This window comes from Tachypleus tridentatus, chromosome 12 (assembly GCF_004210375.1).
Source record: "Tachypleus tridentatus isolate NWPU-2018 chromosome 12, ASM421037v1, whole genome shotgun sequence".
Lineage (NCBI taxonomy): Eukaryota > Metazoa > Arthropoda > Merostomata > Xiphosura > Limulidae > Tachypleus > Tachypleus tridentatus.
Genome location: NC_134836.1, coordinates 38,545,489 through 38,568,889, shown reverse-complemented (window position 1 = coordinate 38,568,889; position 23,401 = coordinate 38,545,489). Strand labels below are relative to the sequence as shown.

Sequence of the window (23,401 nt, the reverse complement as noted above, 5' to 3'; positions counted from 1 at the left end):
TATAAGTTTCTTGGCCTTTTTGTTGTTTGGTTTGCTGAGGAACATATTGTGTTTGTTATTGAAATGCAGGTCAAAGGGATCACAACAGTGTCTTTGTAGAAAGTTGTATTACACCAAAAATAATTTTTGATGATGCAGACAAACTGTAGCATCATTTGTAAGGTTGGCACACCCACTTCTCCATTTCAGTAGTTCTTTTTCTTCTGATTCCAATTCTGCTAAACTCAAAAGAGCAACTTTTCCATTGAGCTACACTATCTTGTGACAGTTATCTTCCTCTTGTAGCACTTTCCTAGTGGAGCAGGGTTCCACGATTTGACCACCACATCAGAATGTTGAAGGATGTGGTTAACAGAATCTTGTACTTGTATACTGCATGGTATTTTGTGCTCCTTGGAAATCTGTCGAAACCTGCTGTAGACTAGAATTTGCCCATACTTGCTGAGCATGATGCTGTCATCTTTCTACATGAAGCAGTAGAGACAATAGTTGTCCATCTTGTCCAGACATGTTCAAAATAATTGCATCACAGTGAACTAGTATGTGATTAAACTGTCCTAATGTGAGAAGTAAACTGGTTCATCATTTAGCAGATGAAGCAATATCCATTGTAATGAACAACAAATAAACTTTCAAAAATTATAAAAAAAACCTGTGTTTGAAAAGTTATTGTCCAATCCAGTTGAGGTATTGTATGGTAGGATTATGTGCTACAGCCAGCAAAGTGTACCAGAATGTTGTATTTTCAAAAAAAAAATTAAATAATGGAGTCTTAGCACATCTATTTTTGGATATATTGGAGAAAAGTAAATGTTCTTACTAATAACAAAATTGTAAAACTAATTATTTGTGTACAAGGTATTTAAGATTTTAAAACATCTTGCTAGTTTTTGAGATGATGCATTAAAAGATATTTCAGATGTACTGCATGTATTATTATACAAGTGAAAGTTGTGACTTGATTTCTGCAAATTGTATGAGCCTACTGTGAAAGGGTTAGCAAGAATGCAACTTTTCAAAAATTTGGAAAGTTGGAAGAATAACAAACCCCAATTTCAATTAATAGATTATTTTTCTAAGTTGTTTCACTAATTGATTGAGTTCAACAAACTTGAAGCAATAATGAAAAAGTTTTAATGGTAATTATTTTTAATTAATTGTATGTTGGAATAATTGAAATTAATAATAGGAAACTGTCTTTGATTAGTTGCTTATTTTTGTGAGACTGATAGCTATAATTGCTACTTGTAGGTAATTAGTTTAGTTGCCCAGTTTTCGTTGTAACGGAAAAAATTGAAAGTGGTTAGATAACAGACATTGTTAGAGAAGTTGTAGCTAACAAATGTACAAATGTATTTAACCTTTTGAGATGGGCAAGGTATAGTAGACACAAGTTTGTCTAAACATTTGCACATGTTCAGTATTTGCACTATAACTTTTAATACAACATGTGCATCTTCACAAAATTGAGTAGACTTAGTAAAGATTACAAGTATTTTGTACACAAAAAAAATCAGACTAGTAATGAAATAAACTTATTTTCACAGAAAAATCTAAGTACAAAGTGATTTCATGTTATTAAAAAACTTAATTTTGTCACCAAATATATCAAATTATTTGTGTAATCTCTAAAACCTCCTAATTACATTTAAAATGTTTGTTTGTAGTAAAACTTATTTTATACTGCAACTATAAGGTCTGTCATTTGACCAACCTTGTAACCATCATTAGAAAAAAAGGAAATAATATAAATTATGTTTTTTTCACATTATATTATAACACAAATATGTATGCTTAAGTAATTTTAAATCTTGCAAAATTGTTATTTTTTATTATACTGACCTTTCCATCATGCCTAGCTAACATTACATAACTTGCATTGATGTAGTACCCAGTTGTATAAAACTGATCTTTAGTCTTCCCTGTCTTGGCTGTGCTTTAGTGGACTAGTATTTTGTAATATAAAGTCAAATTTCAATGATTATACATTATGTATGTAGATTATTACTGTTTAGAAATAAATTATTAAACTTATTTTACTTAAAATATAAGTCAGTAAATCAATAAGTAAGACAAACTCTCTTCTCACTGTGACCTTTGAATTTGGTTGCTGCTGGATGTAGGTTGCTAAGCCTTTTAAAATTTTGCATGTGGAGGGTATCAAACAATTTTTTTAGGTGTGTGTGTGTGTGTGTGTGTGTGTGTGTATTAGTTGAAAAACCAAACAGTAATAGATAACTATACTGATACCATATAATTGCACTAAAATTTAAGCTAAGTAACTAAGATGTATTTGGATTTAAAAGTGTGAAACTTCGAGCAGACTACATACACAACCCACTGCCTTTAAATCTTGGTTCAAAAGAATGTGGTAGCCTTTTTTACAGATTGAAGTGGCTGATAAAATTACTATGGGGGACATTCCAAGCTATTGATTGGTTATTTACATGTCACATGTTGAAGGAAGTGTATATAAGGGTTCATAAATCATATTCAAAATTAAAAAGATACAAAGTACTGATTTTATATTCTAGATGAATTAATATTAGTAATTTGAGTTCCTAAGTTGTACAAAGCTATAGACTTTAGTATTGCTATGAAATATGTGCTGTATTACTAAATGAATTATTGCATGCTATGTAAGATACTTCAGTTATTTCTGCTTTTTACATAATTTTAGTGTAAACAATGCAATTACCTCTTGAAGTTAGTTTTCTCACAAATATCTGTTGTATCTTTCAGATGCATAAAAACAGGGTGAAATTTAAAATACCAGCCCAACAGATGACTGTAACCTGTATATTTTGAATTCTTTGTATGCTATACAATTGGTGTCTTTAGAGAGCCAACCCCTATATTATGCATCAAGTGAAGGAGAAAATAAAAATTCAACACACATAATATTAAAACTTTATTACATATTTATAGAATAAGTACTTTAAAAGTTATAAAGGTTCATTTAAAATAGTATTTTAGGCATATGTTTCATATGAAAAGGCTGTTTTTCTACTGATTTAAAATATTGTGTGAAGTGGGGGTTGTCTTATCATATGACAGATTTTTTTCTAAACGGAGAATTGTTAATTTTTTCAGTCGGTAGAAGCTTCGGTTCCATGAGAAATATAACTAATTTGTATGAATTTGTAACAGTTTTTGTTGCATATTTAGGAAGTCAAAAAAAGGTAGGGTTAAATTTCATTGACAGCATGATAAGAAGACCCACATAAGTACTTTAGTACTTTCATGTTTATTCTTTTTATATTATAAAAGTAATTAAATCTAGAATTAAGGATCCCTTTTTCACTTTAGGTAAGTTGAGATCAGATTAGGTAAAATAAATAATAAAAATGTTTCATGAGTTTATGCACATAAACAGCTTGTACTCAGAGTAGCTCAATGGTAATGTAGTTTGATAGTGTAACATGAGCTCAATGTTCCTCAGATAATTTAAACTATTAGTTAGTTCTTTAGAGAGCAATAACAGAGAAATAAAACAATACAATTTAACCATAAATAGATGTATACTATTACAAGTTGAGAGCTACAAAAGATAAATGTAGTTTCATGTTACGATATGAAGTCATTATAGAAAGAAAGCAAATGGTAATTTTATATTATTTTTGTTTTGGTAATTGTGAGGTCAGTCAAATTGACAGAACTTGTAGAGTTAGGGTAGGAGAGATAACAGATAAAATATCAAGTTCTACTGAAAACAAACGTTTGGAATATATTTAGAAGGTTTCAGAGGTTACACAAATGATATTTGAGAGCTTTGGGACAAAAGTTTTTTTTAAATCATAACATGAAAATTGTTTTGCACTTGGAATAGTAATGCCCCTCGGTGTGGATTCTTGTACGTGGTGAGGGGACCTCCCAGGGAAGGTTCTGTTCTATCTGGTTACCTTCTCTGGGATCTAAACATCCACCCATGTGTTTGCCGTGCGTGATGACCAGTGAAGGGGAGGAGAGGATCCTGGTGGTTGAGGGGTCCAACCCTAACACACCACTTTGGCCTCGAATTCCTGTAGACGGGCGGCCTTTGGGTGGCCCCCCTTGGGTCAATCGGCTGGTCCACTTGAACTAGAGTCAACCAAGTACCAGTGTTGGAAGTTCTCAATGGGTGTTGTGGACATTGTGCCCGATGCTGGTGTTTGGGTATAATGCTCACGAAACCCTGGTGTTGCTGCATTGTTTTTGCGTGACTTTGTAGTGCGTCCCCTTGTAGGGCTCCATGGTGGGTGGGGTCAGTGGGTACCGAAATTTTTTTTTTCCTATGGATCCTCTAAAACATTTAAATAAAATTGTAAAAAAACAGTCAATGGGTAAGCGACCACGTCTTGAATACTCAGAACAGCAATCTTCAACATCCTGAGGCTCGGAAAATGCTGTCCACAACTCCATCTCGGACATATGCTGCTGCACTTCATTCCACAACTACAGTGGGAGTGCAGACAGATCTCTCTGTGCCTCCGAGAGAATCGTTTTCAAAACAAATGAAAAGCCTTTTGACCTCCGTGGTTAAAAAGGTTGATGAATCGACTTCCACACCCATCTCTGTTCCTCCCATACCTTCCAACAAACCTCAAGATCCACGTCCTTCAGTTTCAAATACAGGCATTTCTTCTGATACATCTTTTTTTCCCACCACAAGAGACAAAACAATTATTCATTCGCCTCCTCAGTCACTGGATTCCCCTTCCAATAACAAAAACCTGCCCACCCGACCCAGAGCAGGATCCATGGAGGTTGATAGACCTTCTCCGACTAAAGACAGTAAAGAAAGAAAACGTGGGCGTAAACCAAAGGGTTCTCCAGCCACTTCACCTACCCGTTCTTAAAAATGGCCACCTTGATACAATGGAACTGTCGAGGTTTACGTTCTAAACTGGATGATATCAAAACGCTGATTGCTTCCTACCATCCTGTTTGTCTTTCTTTACAAGAAACATTTCTCAAAACTGCTGATACTGTCTCCATTCGGCAGTTTTCTCTGTACAGAAATGACAGGTTGTGTGATGGTCGAGTACATGGAGGGGTGGCACTGTTGGTTGATCAACACGTGCCCTCCCTGTCTTTGTCACTCAACACACCCCTGGAGGCTGTAGCCATCCGTGTTTCCTTGGGTCACACCATCACTGTACCTGTCCCCTGGAGAGATATATGATCAATCAGATCTTGATGCTCTCGTTGAACAATTGCCATCTCCATTTATAATCCTAGGGGATTTTAATGGACATCATCCCCTCTGGGGAAGTGCTATTATTGATGGGAGGGGCTGATCTGTAGAGCGGATGCTCTCTGATCACAATCTTTCTCTTTTCAATACTGGTTCTTCCACTTACTTTCATGCATCCTGGTCAGTCCTTTACTGCTATTGATCTCTCAGTTTGCTCCCCTTCATTATTTTCCCAATTTTCATGGAGGGTTGACAGTAATCCACTAGGCAGTGATCATTTTCCAATCCTTTTGAGAGAGACTGGCCGTGGTCGATGCCACCCTACCCGCGTGCCCCGGTGGAAGCTGGATCAGGCAGACTGGTCCACTTTCACTGCTCTCGCAGAACTTGATCCTGCCATTGTAAATCAGCCATCAATAGACGACTGTGTAGCAGTGGTAACTGACTGTATTACACATGCAGCTGCTCAGTGTATTCCTAAAACCTCGACACGTTTTCCACGATATCCTCGTCCGTGGTGGAATCCTGCTTGCCACTTAGCACGGAAGGCTCAAAAGTGGGCCTGGGATACTTTTCGTAGATATCCCACACTTTCAAACCGGGGTTGCTTTCCAATGGGCCCGTGCACATGCTAGGTGGGTAAGACGTCAAAGCCAGAAGGAATCTTGGATTAAGTTCACAACCAACATATCTTCTACCACCAGTTCCAAGATCATATGGGACAGGATTCGAAAGGTTAATGGGCACTACAATTCTGTCCCCTTCTCAATCTTACTCTCTGATGGTCAGGAGGTGACTGATGTTCGGAACATCGCTAACACTCTAGGTGAAAGCTTTTGCCGGGTATCTAGCACTTCTGCTTGTTCCTCCACCTTCCTGGCCATCAAGACTCGGGCAGAGCGATCACCTCTTTCCTTTCGAACTGACTGTTTCTTTGACTATAATTGTCCCTATACCCTGGTGGAACTAAAAATGGCCCTTCATCGGTCTGCCAATATGTCTGTTGGACCTGATGATATTCATTATGACATGCTGCACCATCTATCTCCTGCTTCTCTTGATGTTCTTCTGATTGTTTTCAACCAGATCTGGCAGGAGAATGTTTTTCCTGATGCCTGGCGCGCCAGGCTATTATTTTACATTTCTCTAAGCCAGGAAAAGATCCCAAGATTCCTTGAAACTACCGTCCAATTGCTTTGACGAGCTGTCTCTGTAAGACATTAGAAAGGATGGTTAATGCTCGTCTTGTTTGGTTCCTTGAATCAAACAACCTCCTCTTGCCCACCCAGTGTGGGTTCCGTCAACAGCACTCCACCACAGACCACCTAATTCGTCTTGAAACATCTATCAGAGAAGCCTTTCTCAACCGCCAACATCTTGTATCAATATTCTTTGACATAGAGAAGGCTTACGACACAACATGGAGGTATGGCGTTTTCTTGAGACCTCCATATGCATTATGGGTTACGTGGCCATCTACCCATGTTTATTAAAAAATTTTTAATGGACAGGAGATTCCAAGTTCATGTGGGTTTGACACTTTCCCGTTCTTTTGTACAGGAACTTGGAGTCACTCAAGGCTGTGTATTGAGTGTTACACTCTTCAGTATAAAGATAAATGCCATCACTGAACAACTCCCTCTCACTGTTGCGAATGGGCTGTATGTCGATGACTTTCACATCTCATGTCAGTCGTCAAACATGAGATATATTGAGCGGCAACTACAAACCACCCTCAATTGTGTACGGAAGTGGACTCTGGCGAACGGCTTTAATTTCTCTCTCTCCAAAACTGTATGTATGCACTTTTGCCGTCAACGGGGTATTCACCCTGATCCTGAACTCCATATCGGTGAAGTTTTGCTGCCAGTGGTCCCGGAGACCAAGTTCTTGGGGCTTATCTTTGATCGTAAACTGACCTTTATAGCACACTTAAAGCAGCTTCGGGTCAAATGCACAAGAGTACTGAACATCCTCCGTGTTCTCTCTTCTACCAGTTGGGGGGCAGATCGCTGTTCAGTGTTAAAGGTATATCGTGCTCTTATTAGATCGAAACTCGATTATGGATCAATGGTCTATGGCTCTCCCAGACCCTCGGCCTTAAAGATGCTGGACCCCATTCATCACCAAGGACTTCGACTCTGCACTGGGGCTTTCCGTACCTCTAGTTCAAAGTATATACATTGAATTTCATGAACCTTCTCTACACCTTCGCCGTTTGCAATATCTTTAAAATATACTTCGAAACTTCATTCCTTACCAAAGCATCCCACCTGGGGTTGTGTTTTCCTTCCTCGGTGGGCCATACTCTTTCAAAACAAATGATATGCAACTGCTCCATTTTGCCTACGCATCCGGGCGCAGTTGGATGAATTGGGTCTGTCCTGGGATAACATTGCAGATTCCACAGGTTGGCCCATCCCACCATGGCTTATTACAGCCCCCAAATGTGACCTTTCTTTCAGTCACCTAAAAAAGGCAGATACTCCAGATTGGAAGTACTGTCTTTAATTCAATGAATATCTTTCAAACAATCATTCAGTTCCCATTTAAATAGTGCAGTTGGAGTACTGCTCAGCTGCAATATGATCCAGAGCAAGAGATATGGCATACAGTTCAGCAGTGAACACAGAAGCTGTAGAAGGGATTCTGTGCACAACTACTGACTCATAGCAAACCATAGCAGAGTCCAAATCAGGTAATTCAGTGGACTTGCTCTGGATCATATTGCAGCTGAGCAGTACTCCAACTGCACTATTTATACTGATTCGCTTCGTTATATACTTGCCTTGGAATTGCTACACGTTAGCTCACATCCTATTCTCGCTGATATTCGAAACTGACTGGCCCATTTCTTATTAGCAGCTACTTCAATCCAGTTTTTCTGGATACCAGGCCATGTTGGTATTCGCGGGAACGAGCTTGCAGACATGGCAGCTAAATATGTCTGCTTCAGCACCATCACTCCTATGCCTATTCCGTACATGGACTATGGTGTTGTCTTCAAGGCTCGGCTCCGTGCCAGCTGGCAGTCCACTTGGAGTGAGAAACGTGACAACAAACTTTTTCAAATCAAACCCAAAATTGGAATTTGGCCATCTAGCTTCCGTAAAGTTCGGAAGGAGGAAGTTGTTCTCACTAGGCTACGCATTGGTCACAGTTTTTTAACTCATCATTTTCTTTTATCTGGAACTGATGCACCAATGTGTAGTTTGTGTAACACTCAAATCACTATCAGCTACGTTTTACTTTCTTGCCATCGTTACAATTCTCAATGACGGCAATATTTTAAACATATTTTTTCCCAGGGTCAGTCTGTAACATTGGACAGTGTTATTGGTGATGGTGACTCTGTCCACCTTGATAATGTTTTTAATTTTTTAATGGCCATTAATCTTTTAATCTCATTTAAGTGTTGCATATTTATTCATTACACCTTTTAGTTGTGGTTCCTTTTTACAGTTTTAATCTCTTTCCTTCAATTTGACATTGGACAATGGCCAGAACATTAAATAACTCGACACCAGGACTGGAAAGGCCAACTTCAGGTGACTAACGCTACTGTTTGAACTATCCGTTTGAACTACTTGTTAGTCGTCCTGGCGAGTTGTTATTATACTTTTGCTGCATATCATTTCACACTTTTACTACTTTACTTTTTAGTACTGGCCATATTGACTCATAATCCAGAACCAGGACTGGAAAGACCAACTTCAGGTGACTGACGGTGGTTTTTATACTTACCTAGCGGGTTATGATCATTATCATTCTGCTACAGGTAGTTCTTTACAACTTTGTTGACTGGATGTCAACATTGGTTTTTACGCCATTTTCTGTTTTAATTGCTGTTTCGCTTTTATCTTCAATTACTTTTACAAATTTTACTTCATTTACTTGACTTTTATCTTTTTACTGGACATTTGGCTACTCATTATTACGATTTTGCGGAGTGTCTTTTAAAACTTTTATTCTTTTACATTTTGATAATAGCTGCTATGACACATAACACGGAACCAGGACTGGAAAGGCCAACTTCAGGTGACTGACGGTGGTTCTTGAACTTACCTGTTAGTGTTCCTGGCAGGTTATGATCATTACCTTTTTGCTAGAGTAAATACCTTACAACTTCTTATACTCTGCCTTCTATCTTAACATTGTAGATTAGGTATCAACATTGGTTTTATACTTTTTTGTTTTACCTTCATTTCCATTTACGTCTATTACTACATTTATTTATTTATTTTTTTTACATATTTACTGAATATCTGGAGCAGATAGCCTTGCTGCTTTGTGCCATAAAACACTAAATCAATCAATCAATCAATGGAATAGTAATGAAACAGACTTGATATATTTATAAATAAATCTTTAGTAAAAAATGCTTTTATTAAAAAAAATATGTACAAAATATTTTTGTTTATTGAGTGTCTATTGAAGTTTGTGATGGGACACATACTGCAGTAAAAGTTATAAATACTTTTAAAGTATGAAAATTTGTATACAAACTTGTGTATTTTATCACAAACTTGCAAGGTTAGAGGTGGTAGTATACCCTTCACTTGGTTGGAAAGCATAAACAGTGAGAAAATAGTGAGTATTGTTTAGGAAAAATACAAGCTAGTTGGGATTGTTTAGGAAAAATACAAGCTAGTTGGGATTGTTTAGGAAAAACACAAGCTAGTTGGGATTGTTTAGGAAAAATACAAGCTAGTTGGGATTGTTTAGGAAAAATACAAGCTAGTTGGGATTGTTTAGGAAAAATACAAGCTAGTTGGGATTGTTTAGGAAAACAGTTGGGATTGTTTAGGAAAAACACAAGCTAGTTGGGATTGTTTAGGAAAAACACAAGCTAGTTGGGATTGTTTAGGAAAAACACAAGCTAGTTGGGATTGTTTAGGAAAAACACAAGCTAGTTAGGATTGTTTAGGAAAAACACAAGCTAGTTAGGATTGTTTTAAAAACACAAGCTAGTTAGGATTGTTTTAAAAACACAAGCTAGTTAGGATTGTTTTAAAAACACAAGCTAGTTAGGATTGTTTTAAAAACACAAGCTAGTTAGGATTGTTTTAAAAACACAAGCTAGTTAGGATTGTTTTAAAAACACCAGCTGGTTAGGATTGTTTTAAAAACACCAGCTAGTTAGGATTGTTTTAAAAACACCAGCTAGTTAGGATTGTTTTAAAAACACCAGCTAGTTAGGATTGTTTTGAAAACACCAGCTAGTTAGGATTGTTTTACTTCTGTTTAGCTAATAATGAGTATTAATTCTTACTTTTATTTTTTAGCTGGAACATATGTGTCCCTTACATTACTTGGGAAACCATGTGGCCATAACAACAAGTTGTCTGGTGGTAGCCATCCCATCCATCTCTCGGGGAGCAGTATGACATGTGGGTCATCTAGTAAGCTATCATCTCCATCTGAAAGGATTACTGGACCACAACCAGTTGATGTAAGCCATTTTCATATTGTTTTGATTTACCAGGATGAGTCAAACTTGCCACCAACTTTCTGGCCATCATAGTATCATAGTAATAATAAAATAATAATAATAATGGTAATACAAAAAGGAAAAAACAACAATATTGAGACAGTTTTTCTTGCAATATGTTTAGTTAGCTCTAACTTTACTGGTTAAAGCATTTTATTTGTAAGAAGGTAGGAATAACTTAAAACTTTGTTAATAAGTCTATGACAATTTTTTATTCAGGCGTACCAGAAATGTAGTGAACTGTATTAATAAATATCACCTGGAGGATCAACAACAAGTTAAGATTGTGAACTTGCAGTGCTGGGTTCTGGGGTTTGATTCCCTGTGTTAGAAGAGCTAACCCATTGTGTAGTTTTATTCTCTCTCTCTCTCTCTCGTGTGCACACACACGCATGCACAAAGAGAGACCCCAAGAAAAAATAGACTTCATTTATTATTAGTAAATCTAAAACAGTTTAATTTAGGCTTGCTTGGATTTAATGTGTGATTTGCAAAGTTTTTTTTTTTTTTTTTTTTTTCAGGCTGAAAAACAACATCAGTTGAATAAAGAAAAAATCCACACAATAAAGAAAATGTTAGACAAGGAAGTGAGATACTTGGAGGTAAAATTTTACCTTGGATTACAAATCTGTATTACAAACACAAGATACTTAACACTGTTAAATTACCAAAATATTAATGTAAGTTTCTTTATGGTACTTAAATTTTTTTCTTAGGTTAAGTTAATTTTTTTTTATTTGATTTGAATATTCTTTTAAAGGAAGTCATTAATAGAAATATAATAGTAACGTGTACATTGTTGTAATTATTACAAAATATTTCATATTTATTATTTTCCTTGCATTTGCTGTGTGTAAACATGATTTTATTGTTATAGGACTTAAAAAGTGAATATTCAAAGAATCCATCGGATAAACTTCGACAGGACATGAGTAAAGCTACAAAACAGGTGAAAATTCTGGAAGAGCAACTTCTTAGTTTCACATCTGGGACTATTTCAGATTATGTGAGTTGTAAACATAACTTAAGTTTTTAATGCTAGTTTAGGGCAGTACACTTGTGGTGATATTAAATAAATCATTTTTTGGAGTAAAAGTGGATAAACAAGAATTAGAACAGTCTTGGTTCTTTACTCTTTTTAGTATATCATAGAAATTTTATAATGTCAGTCTTTATTGCTGAGGATGCACAAATACAATTGTTAATCATATAAGTTTTTTTTTTTAAATTATTTTTGTTTATATTGAAGTAGTTGTGAAATTTAGTTTAGGCAAGGTTATAAGATAATACTGATTTATACACATACTTTGTTATCCTAGTAAAACTGGTAAATATAAAAATTGTAGCAGCTAAAAACATAATGGAAGAATAAGAAGTGGCATTTCAAATCTGTATTTGAAATGGTAAGTACAGAAGAACTTGTTTTGTTTTGGGGGAAAAAAAAGTAATTTTTAAGTTAAATTGAAACAAACAAAAGAAAAAGAACAATTTGACATTGTTTTGCCAATCCTGGTCATATTCCAACTTTTCATCATCTACGATCAAATGGATTAGCCACTGTCTGTGATAAACCATTTTTTTTTTTCTCTCATAGTTACCATGTTTTTAGTTGAATATTTTCTCTTTTAGACTTTCATTTAGATGCATATTAAATGCTTTTACAGATATTTTTGTAAGAGCAAATACAAAAATTAAGGATAATGAAAAACACAGAGTACTGGTGAATTGGTTCTAGAGTTTGCTGAGTAGACTCTAGGTGGTTTTTACAATTTGACTTTTAACGATACTAGGCTAGGTTTCAAAGGTTGTTGGCTCCTTAATATACAGCTTTTTTTAAATGTCCTATTACTATTTGTTGGCAAGATCTTTTTCTGTTTGCCAGCAACATGCTGCTAGAAAAGTCCTGGAAGTGCTGGAAATGTTTTAAAGAAACATAACTTGTTATCCATCAAGACCAAATAATCCCAAGTGATCTTAAGAATGTTAAAGGGCTTGTTTGTAAAAGAATAAATATTTGTAAGTTTTACAACAAACACATTAAAGTTTGTTTTACATTTATGAATTACACCAGAAAATGAACACACTTGAAATGGTAGAACTTGTCTTTGAGTATTACCCTTATAAGTCAGCTGAATTTGCTGTAGCCTGTTCCATATTGAAGGAAGTTATTTCTTTTGGTTAAAATTAAAAATCTATCTTGTACATGACTTCAGTAACCTAAACTAACTTATTTTTTACATTGCAGTTGGAAAGATATGTATTTATTACAGTTTTTCTTGTTACAGTTTTAAAAACTTTGTATGAAAATTATGTGAGTGAAAACCATCAGTTTGCTTAATGACATATTAAAGTGTCAAACAGAAGCTTGTACTGTATGAACAAGATTTAAAACCAGCATAACTAAGTAGAAATGGGTACTAGATGGTTCTGTACTGAAGCTCTGAATTTTGGAGCTAGCAATCTGGGCTCAATTTTGTTTGATTCCATAAAATACTTTTTGTACTTTAAGCTGTGAACACAGTATACAAGTGGCAGTCAATTCCTTAACAAAGATAATGAATAGCAATGTTCTTCTGAGTGATTATTGGTGAAATGTAAACAACTAGAATGTGATATAGCATTCTTCCTTTTCTAGTTATGTTTTGCTTCATTTAGTCATCTTTTATTTTACTTTTAAATCTAATGTTTAAAATGATCCCAAAGCATAATTTAGGATTATAATTTTTAAGATTTGTTTTGAAATTAATTTTATTTATTCTTTAACTGCAGTTTTATACTTTTTTTTAATTTGCTGAAAATTTTCAGTTGAACATCTGCAATTAAAAATATCTGAGAAAATGCACTGAAAATTTCAATTTTTCTTACTTGAAATATGCTTGACTTCACTTAGCTACTTACTTGTTTTCATTATTTATTATGTTCTTGTGGTTTGAACTGTGACTGCTCGATATACTATAATCAAAGATAGGATTCTGTAAGTAAATGTGTGTTGACCAGGTATTTATACAAGATGATTTGAAAATATGCAAAATTTAGTTAAAGAACTCTTGGAAATATTTTTATTAATAATAATATATGAGCTATAGTAGGTATTTATCCTGTCACTTTCATCAGTGTAAATATTTTTATAATCTATAGTTACAATTCACAGCCTTTAACTTTTTGTGTTTTGAAGTGTAGGATTGAGATTGGTGTTCATGTTGGTATTTTGTATTAGTGCATATAAATGTTTCACATGAAACTTTTTGTTTTGTAGAATGGATGGCAACTGCCTGTTTTTGGAGACACAAGTGTAGAGGATGATGTTTTGAATGTCTTTTGCCTTTCATCTTCAAGCTGGAAGACTTAAAATGATGTCCTCTACATTTGTGTTGCCATCCATTCTACAAAGTTTCATCATGAATACTCTGCCAAAACAATCTGTCCAAGAATGTTTCATATGTATTGTGGACTTTTAAATTTTAATAAGATTTCATTTTTATTTCTTCTAGGCGCCTCGTTCTCCTAGATCACCTCCTCCAGTCCGAAATTCTGAAAAAGAAACCAGATCAGCAAGTTTAAATGTACAGTCTTCTTCTCAACAGTATGGAAAATTCATCGTTCATCAGACATCTACCCCTATCCTGCCTAAATTAGAACAAAAAGGTGTCACACCTCAGAATTTTACAAATAATACTCTTAAATTAGAGGCCTTGATATCACCAACTGGTTCTCAAGCTTTTCAAGTTAAATCTCATCATGACAGTACCATTCAAAAGTCATTACCTTTATCAACATCTTTAGAAAATATTGCAAAGCCTGCCAGCCCAAAAGGATCATGGGTTAGTGAACTAAATCAATACTGTTTTAGTACCACTTAAGCTCTCCTTTTTTTTTTTTCTCTAGGTGGCTTAATCTGTCTTTAAACTACTTTAACAAAAAGTACTTAATCAAAAATACTAATAATGGGAGGTTTTTATTAATTGATTATTTTATGACTACTTGATGCATGTTGATAATGAAGTTTAATTTCCGTGCTTTAAAATAAGATATGCTTTTGCTTGTACTCTGTTTATGACTAGCATACAAGTTATCTCTAGGGTCTTGGAATAAGGATTGAACTCTGAAGCCTGATGGAATAACTTAAAAAAAAAATGTTTTTATTACTTTTATAGTCTATCGTATAAAAAGTACAAAATTCTTTATGGTAAAATTAATTTAAAAAACCTGGCTTTTAGACTGGATATTTAGTATAAGCACAGTTTTAAATAATAACAGGATTTCATGAATAAAAATATTAGCTTTGAAAGTAAAAACTACGCTTTCTTACATATGCATGTTGCTAGTTATGCATAAATGTATTACCATGGATATCTCTCGTCTAACTTGAACAAAGTCTGTAATTCACTCTACTACACATGTTGGGGGCACTGTATGCAATTGACTATGACTTTTTATTATATGTTTTATAACAAATTCTCTGATAAATAGCTGTCAAAAACTGTACATGAAATACTTGTTAATAGTGAAATGTAAGAGTTAAAATTTGCTACTTTTGTAGGTTACAGAAATGCTGGAATGTAAAGTTCAAATATTCAGTGAGGTGTGAATATAACTTTACAATGGTTTTACCTCTCTGAAAAACCTTACGATATATTAAGCAGAAGACTTGTGTTTAAAAGATACAATCCATTATCAGTTCTGCTAATACAATTAGTATAATTTTTTCCTAACCATTGTATCAATTTCTATAACATTTATCTTGTTCATATAAAACTCTCTTATGAAAGTTAAGTATTCTTTCACTGTTACAATTGTGTTGGTTAATACGTAGTATTAGAAACTCTAGTTATCATTATAAATAAAGTGTAAAAAAATAATGACTTTTATCTCAAACCTGCTATGTTTATTCTACCTAAAATTCCAGTGAAACAACTGTATGCAGTAACAAGTAGGGGAAAGTAACAACTGAACAGTTATCAGAGATTTTCTTTTAAAGTATTGTCTTTTCTTACGTAATGCATAGCATGCTATGAGGTTGTTTCCAACTCATTCCCGCCAGAGTTCCAGTCCTGATTCTTTGCTTCAATTCCACCAGCAGAAAGGAGATCATTTCAGATCCTCACATGGTCTTTCAAGAACACAGAGTGAACTAAGTCATCATCCATTTGGTAGAAAGTCCATCATGTTAGATCATCTACCAGAATCAGTTAGAAAAAGACGGAGACAAACACATGTTGCTCTTCGGGTAATTACATTGTTCCTTCATTGTAGTTATTATAAAACAGCAAAATATTATACTACCTTATAAGTGAGAGCTTTGTGTACTTTTGTTTAAAAAGGAAAGAAAAACAAAGTTTTTTTGTTTTTTTAATCATTACTGGTGTTTCTCTTTGTCAACAACAGTGGGGAAAAGAAAATATATATATTCAAAATAAATAAAATTTCAAATAAAAGTCAAATATTTTAAAAGTGCAGGATTATCTGGAGAATGTGCAAACATTAAAAGAAAACTGCTATCACCTGAAAAATAAATTCAATCCCAAACTGAACAGTGAGTTATTTCAACTTTTGTTATAGAGAGTGATCACCAATTTATGAAATTGCAAGTCCTCGAGCTTGTATTTGGCTGCTGGAGGACTGAAAACTGTTAGGAATGTGCTTGCATACTTTGCTGAAGAAAAACCTTCTATAGGCATATGCTTAGATATAAGCATGTGTGTGTGTGTGCATGGAAATGTTAATACCTGAAGACTAAGATATTAGAAATATTAATTTCAAGATTAAAAATTCACGGTATTATACATGTACGATGAAACATAATCAGACTGCATGATGAAACATAATCAGACTGCATCTTGTTTATTTCTAGCTTATTGTTTTTACATCAAACTTAGTTTGATGTCATTTAAACTTGTTCTATAACTCACTCCATTTCAAATAAAAATGTACCAGTATGTCTTTCTTTTGGGTTAGTTCAAATTTTTTCAATTATACAAACTGTTTTTTATTATAAAATCAATGATTTTAAACAAATGCAGTCTTTTACCCATTACTTGTATCGAACCTTGAATTTTACCTTTTAAGTCCTCAGACCTTGCATAGAGCTTCTGTCAAGTGTAATTAGTAATTTAAAGAGTTCATAAGTTGCATGGACAAAGTGTTTTTGTAAAACCTTCTCAATGTTGAGAGTAAATATTTCTTTCTCAAAGTTTGTCTAAAATATCTGTTTGGATGATGCTTCAGTGTACAACTTTTATTTCCAAAGTATTTCATAGTACTTTATGAAACTTTTAAGCAACTGTTTAAGTGTTTTATACATGAGTGTCAGTTATTTTTAAGTTAACAAATAACATCTGCTTTAAATTAGGGTCAGTCTTTCAGTAACACCGAGAGTTCAACAGACAGTCCACAGGTATCTCCACCAGGTACACCTCCTCCAACGGATCTGACATCAGAAAGTATGGATATCCTGGAAAGTTGTGAAATTGAAGATGCATGTCAAGAAGAGGTGAGGTGTACTTTTTCTTTGTTGGTTATATTTATTTGGCGGTCTTGTTACTAGATATAGTACCATTTATTCATATTATACGCTTTACTATCTTGATAAACATGAGTGATTAGTAACTACCAAGATTCAAATAAAATTATTTCTGTTGGTTTTCTTTTTATATCAAACTTTTAATTCTTAAAGCTTCTATTGAAATTAGTTATTTTCTAAAATTTATTTTACTCAGTGAATGAACAACTTAACATTTAAGAAAGTTTTATGAAAAAGTATTTGAAACTGCTACTTATATGAGGAAATAAAGTATTGAATATCATTTAGTACAAATGTTTTCATTAGAGTAAAGGAGTTTGTACTCCCTTTTTGTTGAAAATGAGTTACTACTAACTCTAGGAACACAGGTTAATTTGTTTTGTTCTCCTGTGTTTCAGCCTGTAAGTTTATTAAAGGCATATTAGTGTATGTACACCCAATAAAAGTGTAGTTCTAAAACTTATTCAAGCAACTTGTTCCTTTTCTCTTCAAAAGATATTTTGGATTTGGCAGATTATGTAGAAAGATTGGAAAGAATGACACATATGAGATGATAAACAAGTTATTTGACAGTTGTACTAATTTTTTTTGTCACTTTGTTTTAATCTGTTTAGAGTAATTCTTAGGACTAGATTATTATTGAGAAATGCATATTTACCAGGATAGTTTTATGAATGTACGTCAAGGTATTGGACACTAAAAAAAAAAACTTTTCTAGAGTTAATGGCCATTCAGTTTTAATAAAATTTAAAATGGTCATAAAACTTGTGTATTTGTTATGAAAACTTAAAATTTATTCTTTCATATTTTACTCTTAATTCTTTCTTAAAAATTAAAATATTTATAATCTTAAGTTTCATATAATCTGTTTAGCAGGATAGTAGTATTAATTTTAAAAATGTTTTGTATTTTAAACAATGTGAAAATGTAGTGTGATAGTTTTCTTTGTATATACTGCTGTATCCTGTCAAAAACCTGTTTTTCATAATATTTTCAATAATCCATCCTTTATCCTTGTGCTTTGTGTAAACCATGCTTTATGGCTTTTAGGAATGTGTTTGTAGAATTCTACCTTGTGATACACCTGAAAATTGCATCGCAACTTCAGCTGTTATGCAAGAAGTAAAGTCTAACTTGCTTAACCGTCTGGATGGCAGATTACTGCCAGCTTTACCTCTGGAACTAAAGCCTGTGAATACTTTAACCTCACCTAGTCAGCAGGTATTTCATGGTACAACTAACAGTAGCATTTGCATTTTAATAGCCTGAAGGTTTTTATTTAATAATTATTTAATATATTATGCGTTTTGTTGCTGTAATTGTTGAGCTCTATAGTTTTTAGTAGTTTCATCTTTGTTTAGTTTTTAGAATTATTGTAGTTTAGTTATGAATATTGGTATTATTGTACCATTTTATAGTTCATCTTATTTCTATGTTCAAGTTATTTAGGTGTATTCTGTCTGTTCAGCTGCATGCCACTGGAAACAAGTGTAATGGATGTGTTACTTCCATTTTTGGTGATGTAATATGGGGAATGACTGAAAAACATATTTTTGAAGTAGACGATGTATGTAAGGGGAAGCAGAACTTGCAGACTGGAAATATTTAAGGCTGGAAAAACAAACTCCAAATTTCTATTTAAACAACGGACAGCTCACTCTAATTGCCTTATTGAAATACTAATTTTACAAGCACACAAAACAAAAACTTTTAAGAATACTTTTCATTTATATCTAGCTAAACTTTTCTGGTACCTAACAACAAACCTTATTTAACAAGTCAACTTTCCTTGAATAGTTAATTTTCTCTGTTTCTGTACTTCATTTTTAAGTAGTACTTGTTTGTCAGTGCTGAAATATTACACAGATGTTTTACAACAAATAATATGTAAACTCTTTGCTGCAAATGGTCTTTTATATACACTTCATTCTGTATGTGACTTGAATAATCAGTCAAAAGCTTTGAATGTCCCACAAGTGGTTTTCCTAGCCATTTCCAAATATAATGGTGGTGTTTCTGTTTCAAGACAAGCCTTTTTGCTGGTTAGTTGAGTCTTTAGTCTGTTAGAATATTTTATTATTATTAAGTTTTTTACCCATGTGCAGCTTACATACTAAACTTGATAAATTATAATGGATTTCTGTGGTATTGATTTAGTAATTTATTATTATTTTTTGGTTATTCAGCTCTGTGTGTGTGCATGTTTGTAAAATAACTAAAATTATTTCATTTCACGTTCTTCATGTGCGAAATTTTGTACAGCAAATGAGTATAAGTCATAACTAGGAGATAATTGGTTGCTTTACATCTTTAGTTACTGTTCTATGTTTTAAGAAAAGTTTTTAAAATCATATCGGTAAATACACATCTAACATGTGATAACTGAAATGGAATTGTATTCTTCAAAATACTAGTCCATTGAATCACAGCCAAGACAGGTCACTTTGAATAGACTAAAGGTCAGTTTTATATTAGATACAGTAACATGAGTGCACATGCTTCCCACCATAATGACTTTGAATTGTCTAAGCCAACCATTGCTGGATGGTCAATATAATAAATATATATATATATATATTTATATGCTGTGTGATTTAAGCTCTTTAGATTAAACATTTGTGTGTTTGAGTTGTAATTTATAGTCAATTTACTAAAAGAGCATAATGTATGCTTACTTTCTAATTTTCTATGGTGTGTGTAATATTGGTCAAATCTATTGAACATATATACAGGTATTCTGACTTTATATAAATGAAATATAAAGTAGTTTTTTTTCTGTGAAAAAATGTTTAATCATTCAGAGGTTGCAAAGATTTCACTTGTTAAATTTGAGAATTTTCTCAAGCATGAGAGAATTTTTAATTTTAAAATGAAAATTATTGTGCATGTTGCCTGTGTAATCAACATTGTGAAATAAAACAAAATTATGAGAAAATATTTAAAATATCTTAATACTTAGTTAGAAAGCTTAATATTATGTGTAGGAAAGCCTTAATATTTACTAATAATCTACAAATATTTTTAAACATATATGTGCTAAAAAAATAATTAATCTTGTGGGTACGTTCTTGGTCACGAGGTGGGTGGATTTCACCTCACTTATAAAGAAAGGGTTAAATTTCTCTTGATTGTAATATTCTTTCTGTGTACACCATTCTACTTCACTTAGTTCATTTGACCACTTAATTCTGTAGAATACTTCTTAAAATACCTTAAAGCACTGGAAAAGCAAATATAAATGTGTTGCTTTTGTTGAAATGTCCAGTTGCTGCTAGCTTAGATGCCTCTTGAAGTTTGTTCTTTCATGACCGTTTGTAGCAACATTTGTAATTTTCTTTTTTATTAGCAATTATAATGCTAATGCAGAACATTTTTTTTAGTTGTTTATCATTTATAAAATGTTGCCAAATGTCTTTTTTTTTTTTTCCTTCTTCTTCTTTCTCCTCCCAGCAGAAAGCAATTTGCCTAAAACATTTAGCTAGCCTTAGATAATCTGTATCGGCCATAGAGGTGCAGTATGTTGGTAGACATCATTGGTTTCAATTAATTTTTAATGGTTTCTATAGTAATGTATGATACAGCTGACTTTAGAAGTAGTATGTGTTCAGCTATGCAGAAATACAGTATTTTGTATTCCTTTTTTTTTTTTTTTATGTGTCACTCTATTATTATGTAGACTTGCAGAACTTGATTTGTATTGTCTATTAGACCATAGTTAAGTTGTACTTGAAGTTCATTACCTAGCCACTGCTGTTGTTTCATTACTAATTTGTTTGTTCTAACTAGTGCTGGATATTTAACAAGATGTCAGAGTTTGCATTATGTTTAACTTTTTTGTTATAGCTTCTTCTTTATTTTTAAGTTAATCTGATTCATTTGGTAAAGAATTTTGATTTATCTGTATGTGCTAATGTTTCACTGTCATATTTGTTCAAAAATTAAATTACAGAAGTATTGTCTTTTCATAGTCTAGTTTAGTTTTGGTATTGTAGAAATGTATATCTACAGAATGTGATTCCAGTGGGTGCTATGTTTCTAAGTATTTTGTCTTAACCTAAAATAACAGATTAATTACATTACTGGTCAAATTAACTGATATCCTTTTCAGCAGTAGTGTTCAAAAATAGTTTATAACATTTATAATTTTTTGGTGTGTTTTGTCTAAATCTCCAAAGATTTTACTTTTAATCACAAATAATCCTCTAGCCAAAAGGAACATTACAGTTGACAAAAACAAAACAGTCATACTAGTGAATAAAATATTAAACCTGTCATTGTATTTCCAGTACAGTTAGTTTTCAAGGGTTATTAAAGTGTTATCTACCATCTTTCACTTTAATTAATTGACCAGTTACTATAGTATTTTGATTTTTGCTAATTACGTATTTGGTCATGTGAAAACTTGAATACTTCTATTTAGAACTTTTGGATAATTTTACTTTATAATAATTCTTTTATTGCAGTACTACTCAATTCCTTTTATAATACAAATGCTAATTATACTAAATTCAAAAATGTTTTAATTTCTGTGCTTTTATAATATTGAAAATTTTTAAGATTAGACTTCAACATTACATATATTTCTTTCATTATATTTTAAAATAGTATGGCACACCTCCAGAACTTTCTCCTGGCCAAGGTAGTTTGCATCCCTCCCAGTATGTCATTATGTCAATGGAGGATGAAGACTGGCCTTCTGATTCAGAAGTGGTAAGGAATTGCTGAAGTCAACTATTCAAATATTTAGAATATGTACATTTTAATATCAATTATATCAAAATGTACATATTCTAAATATTTGGATATACTGTTATTTGACTTAGAAAAAAACATCGTGCTATTTTTTATTAAATTCCTTGATCAAAATGAATTACTTTTTATTATTTTATTTAGCAAACCCTACTTATTAAAAACAAGCTTTTTGTTAATGCAAACAAAAAATGAATAAAATATTTTTCTCTTCTTAAAGGTATTGTTATTAGATATTTAGAAATCATTCACTAAGATGGTTCAATTTTTAAAATTAAGAATTAAAATTTACATCTAATCTGATTTACAGGTGTTATTATATAAATCTTAAAGGAGTTCCACCTTTTAAATTCTTTCCAAAAAAAGAAAAGTATAGAAAAATGTATATTTCAGAACATAGGCAACTTCTAATTCCTATTGGTTCCTGCATTTACGTAGTTTTCCTTCTTCAACAGATATTTTTAAGGGCTGTTATTCTTATTTACATTTTAATTTCTTCTTTTGGTTTTCAAAAGAAAATGTGATGCTTTTATCTTTTTAATTCTAGATAAGATACTGTTCATCTTTATTTGTAAAGTCCATTTCATTCTCTCTAGGGTAGGGAGAACTTACTTTGGTTATTATCCCATCTGATGCTGCTCGCATTGAAATATCAAATCAAAATAAAGTCAGTTGGATAGTAAACAACTGCCTGTGCATGATGATTTAGACTTCTCTCATTTCAGTTTATTTGAAGATTACCAAACTTAACCCTCAATTACTTTTCTGCAGTGAAAGTGGTAAATCAGAGAACATGAAACTTTTTAATAATAAAGTGTCTAACCTTGGATTAAAAAAATTATCATAAGTATTTCTTTGATTTTTTTTATATATTCAAGCCTTTGTTGATGATGTTTTGAAGGACAATAAACAAAAATGTCTAAGAATATAATTTTTTTTTTTTTGAGGGCCTGACTTTTCAGAGTGGTATCACCTTTACCTCAGTGAAACTAAGCTAAAATATTTGCTGAAATGTGTGATTGAGATCAATTTATATCCAAGTATTTGGAATACTCTACAATAGTCAGTCATGCAGAAAGAATGCAATTTGTTCCAACGTTTTTTAAACTTCTAATTTAGATTCCTGTAGGAGCTTCAAATAGAAAATATATTAATATATGAATTACTGATGAAACTACTTTATTTACTCTATAATAAGACAACCTTGGCACATATTCTATGATATATCCTTGCCCTTGTTGGAATCCTGCCTTCCACATAGCACGGAATGGTCGGAAACAGGCGTGGGATACTATTCTTGGGTATCCCACACTCTTGAACTGCATTGCTTTCAAGCAGACCCATGCATATGCTCGGTGGGTAAGATGTCAAAGTTGGAAGGAATCTTGGATTAAGTTCACAACCAGCATATCTTCTATGACCAGTTCCAAAGTCATATGGGGCAAGATCTGACAGGTCAGTGGGC

At 33.0% G+C, this 23,401-nt stretch overlaps 1 protein-coding gene across 3 annotated transcripts in view; it reads left to right on the top strand.

Moving 5' to 3' along the window:
- LOC143233070 (rho guanine nucleotide exchange factor 11-like) overlaps positions 1 to 23,401 on the top strand; it is a 115,135-nt gene that overhangs the window by 16,133 nt on the left and 75,601 nt on the right. For 2 of the 3 annotated variants that reach the window (XM_076468951.1, XM_076468952.1), the window contains 8 exons: positions 10,462 to 10,628; positions 11,189 to 11,269; positions 11,545 to 11,673; positions 14,159 to 14,488; positions 15,673 to 15,894; positions 17,017 to 17,157; positions 18,238 to 18,408; positions 21,793 to 21,897. In XM_076468951.1, coding sequence (XP_076325066.1) covers positions 10,462 to 10,628; positions 11,189 to 11,269; positions 11,545 to 11,673; positions 14,159 to 14,488; positions 15,673 to 15,894; positions 17,017 to 17,157; positions 18,238 to 18,408; positions 21,793 to 21,897 — 1,346 coding nt within the window. The remainder of the gene's footprint in view (positions 1 to 10,461; positions 10,629 to 11,188; positions 11,270 to 11,544; positions 11,674 to 14,158; positions 14,489 to 15,672; positions 15,895 to 17,016; positions 17,158 to 18,237; positions 18,409 to 21,792; positions 21,898 to 23,401) is intronic. The other variant, XM_076468953.1, reaches the window with a different exon arrangement.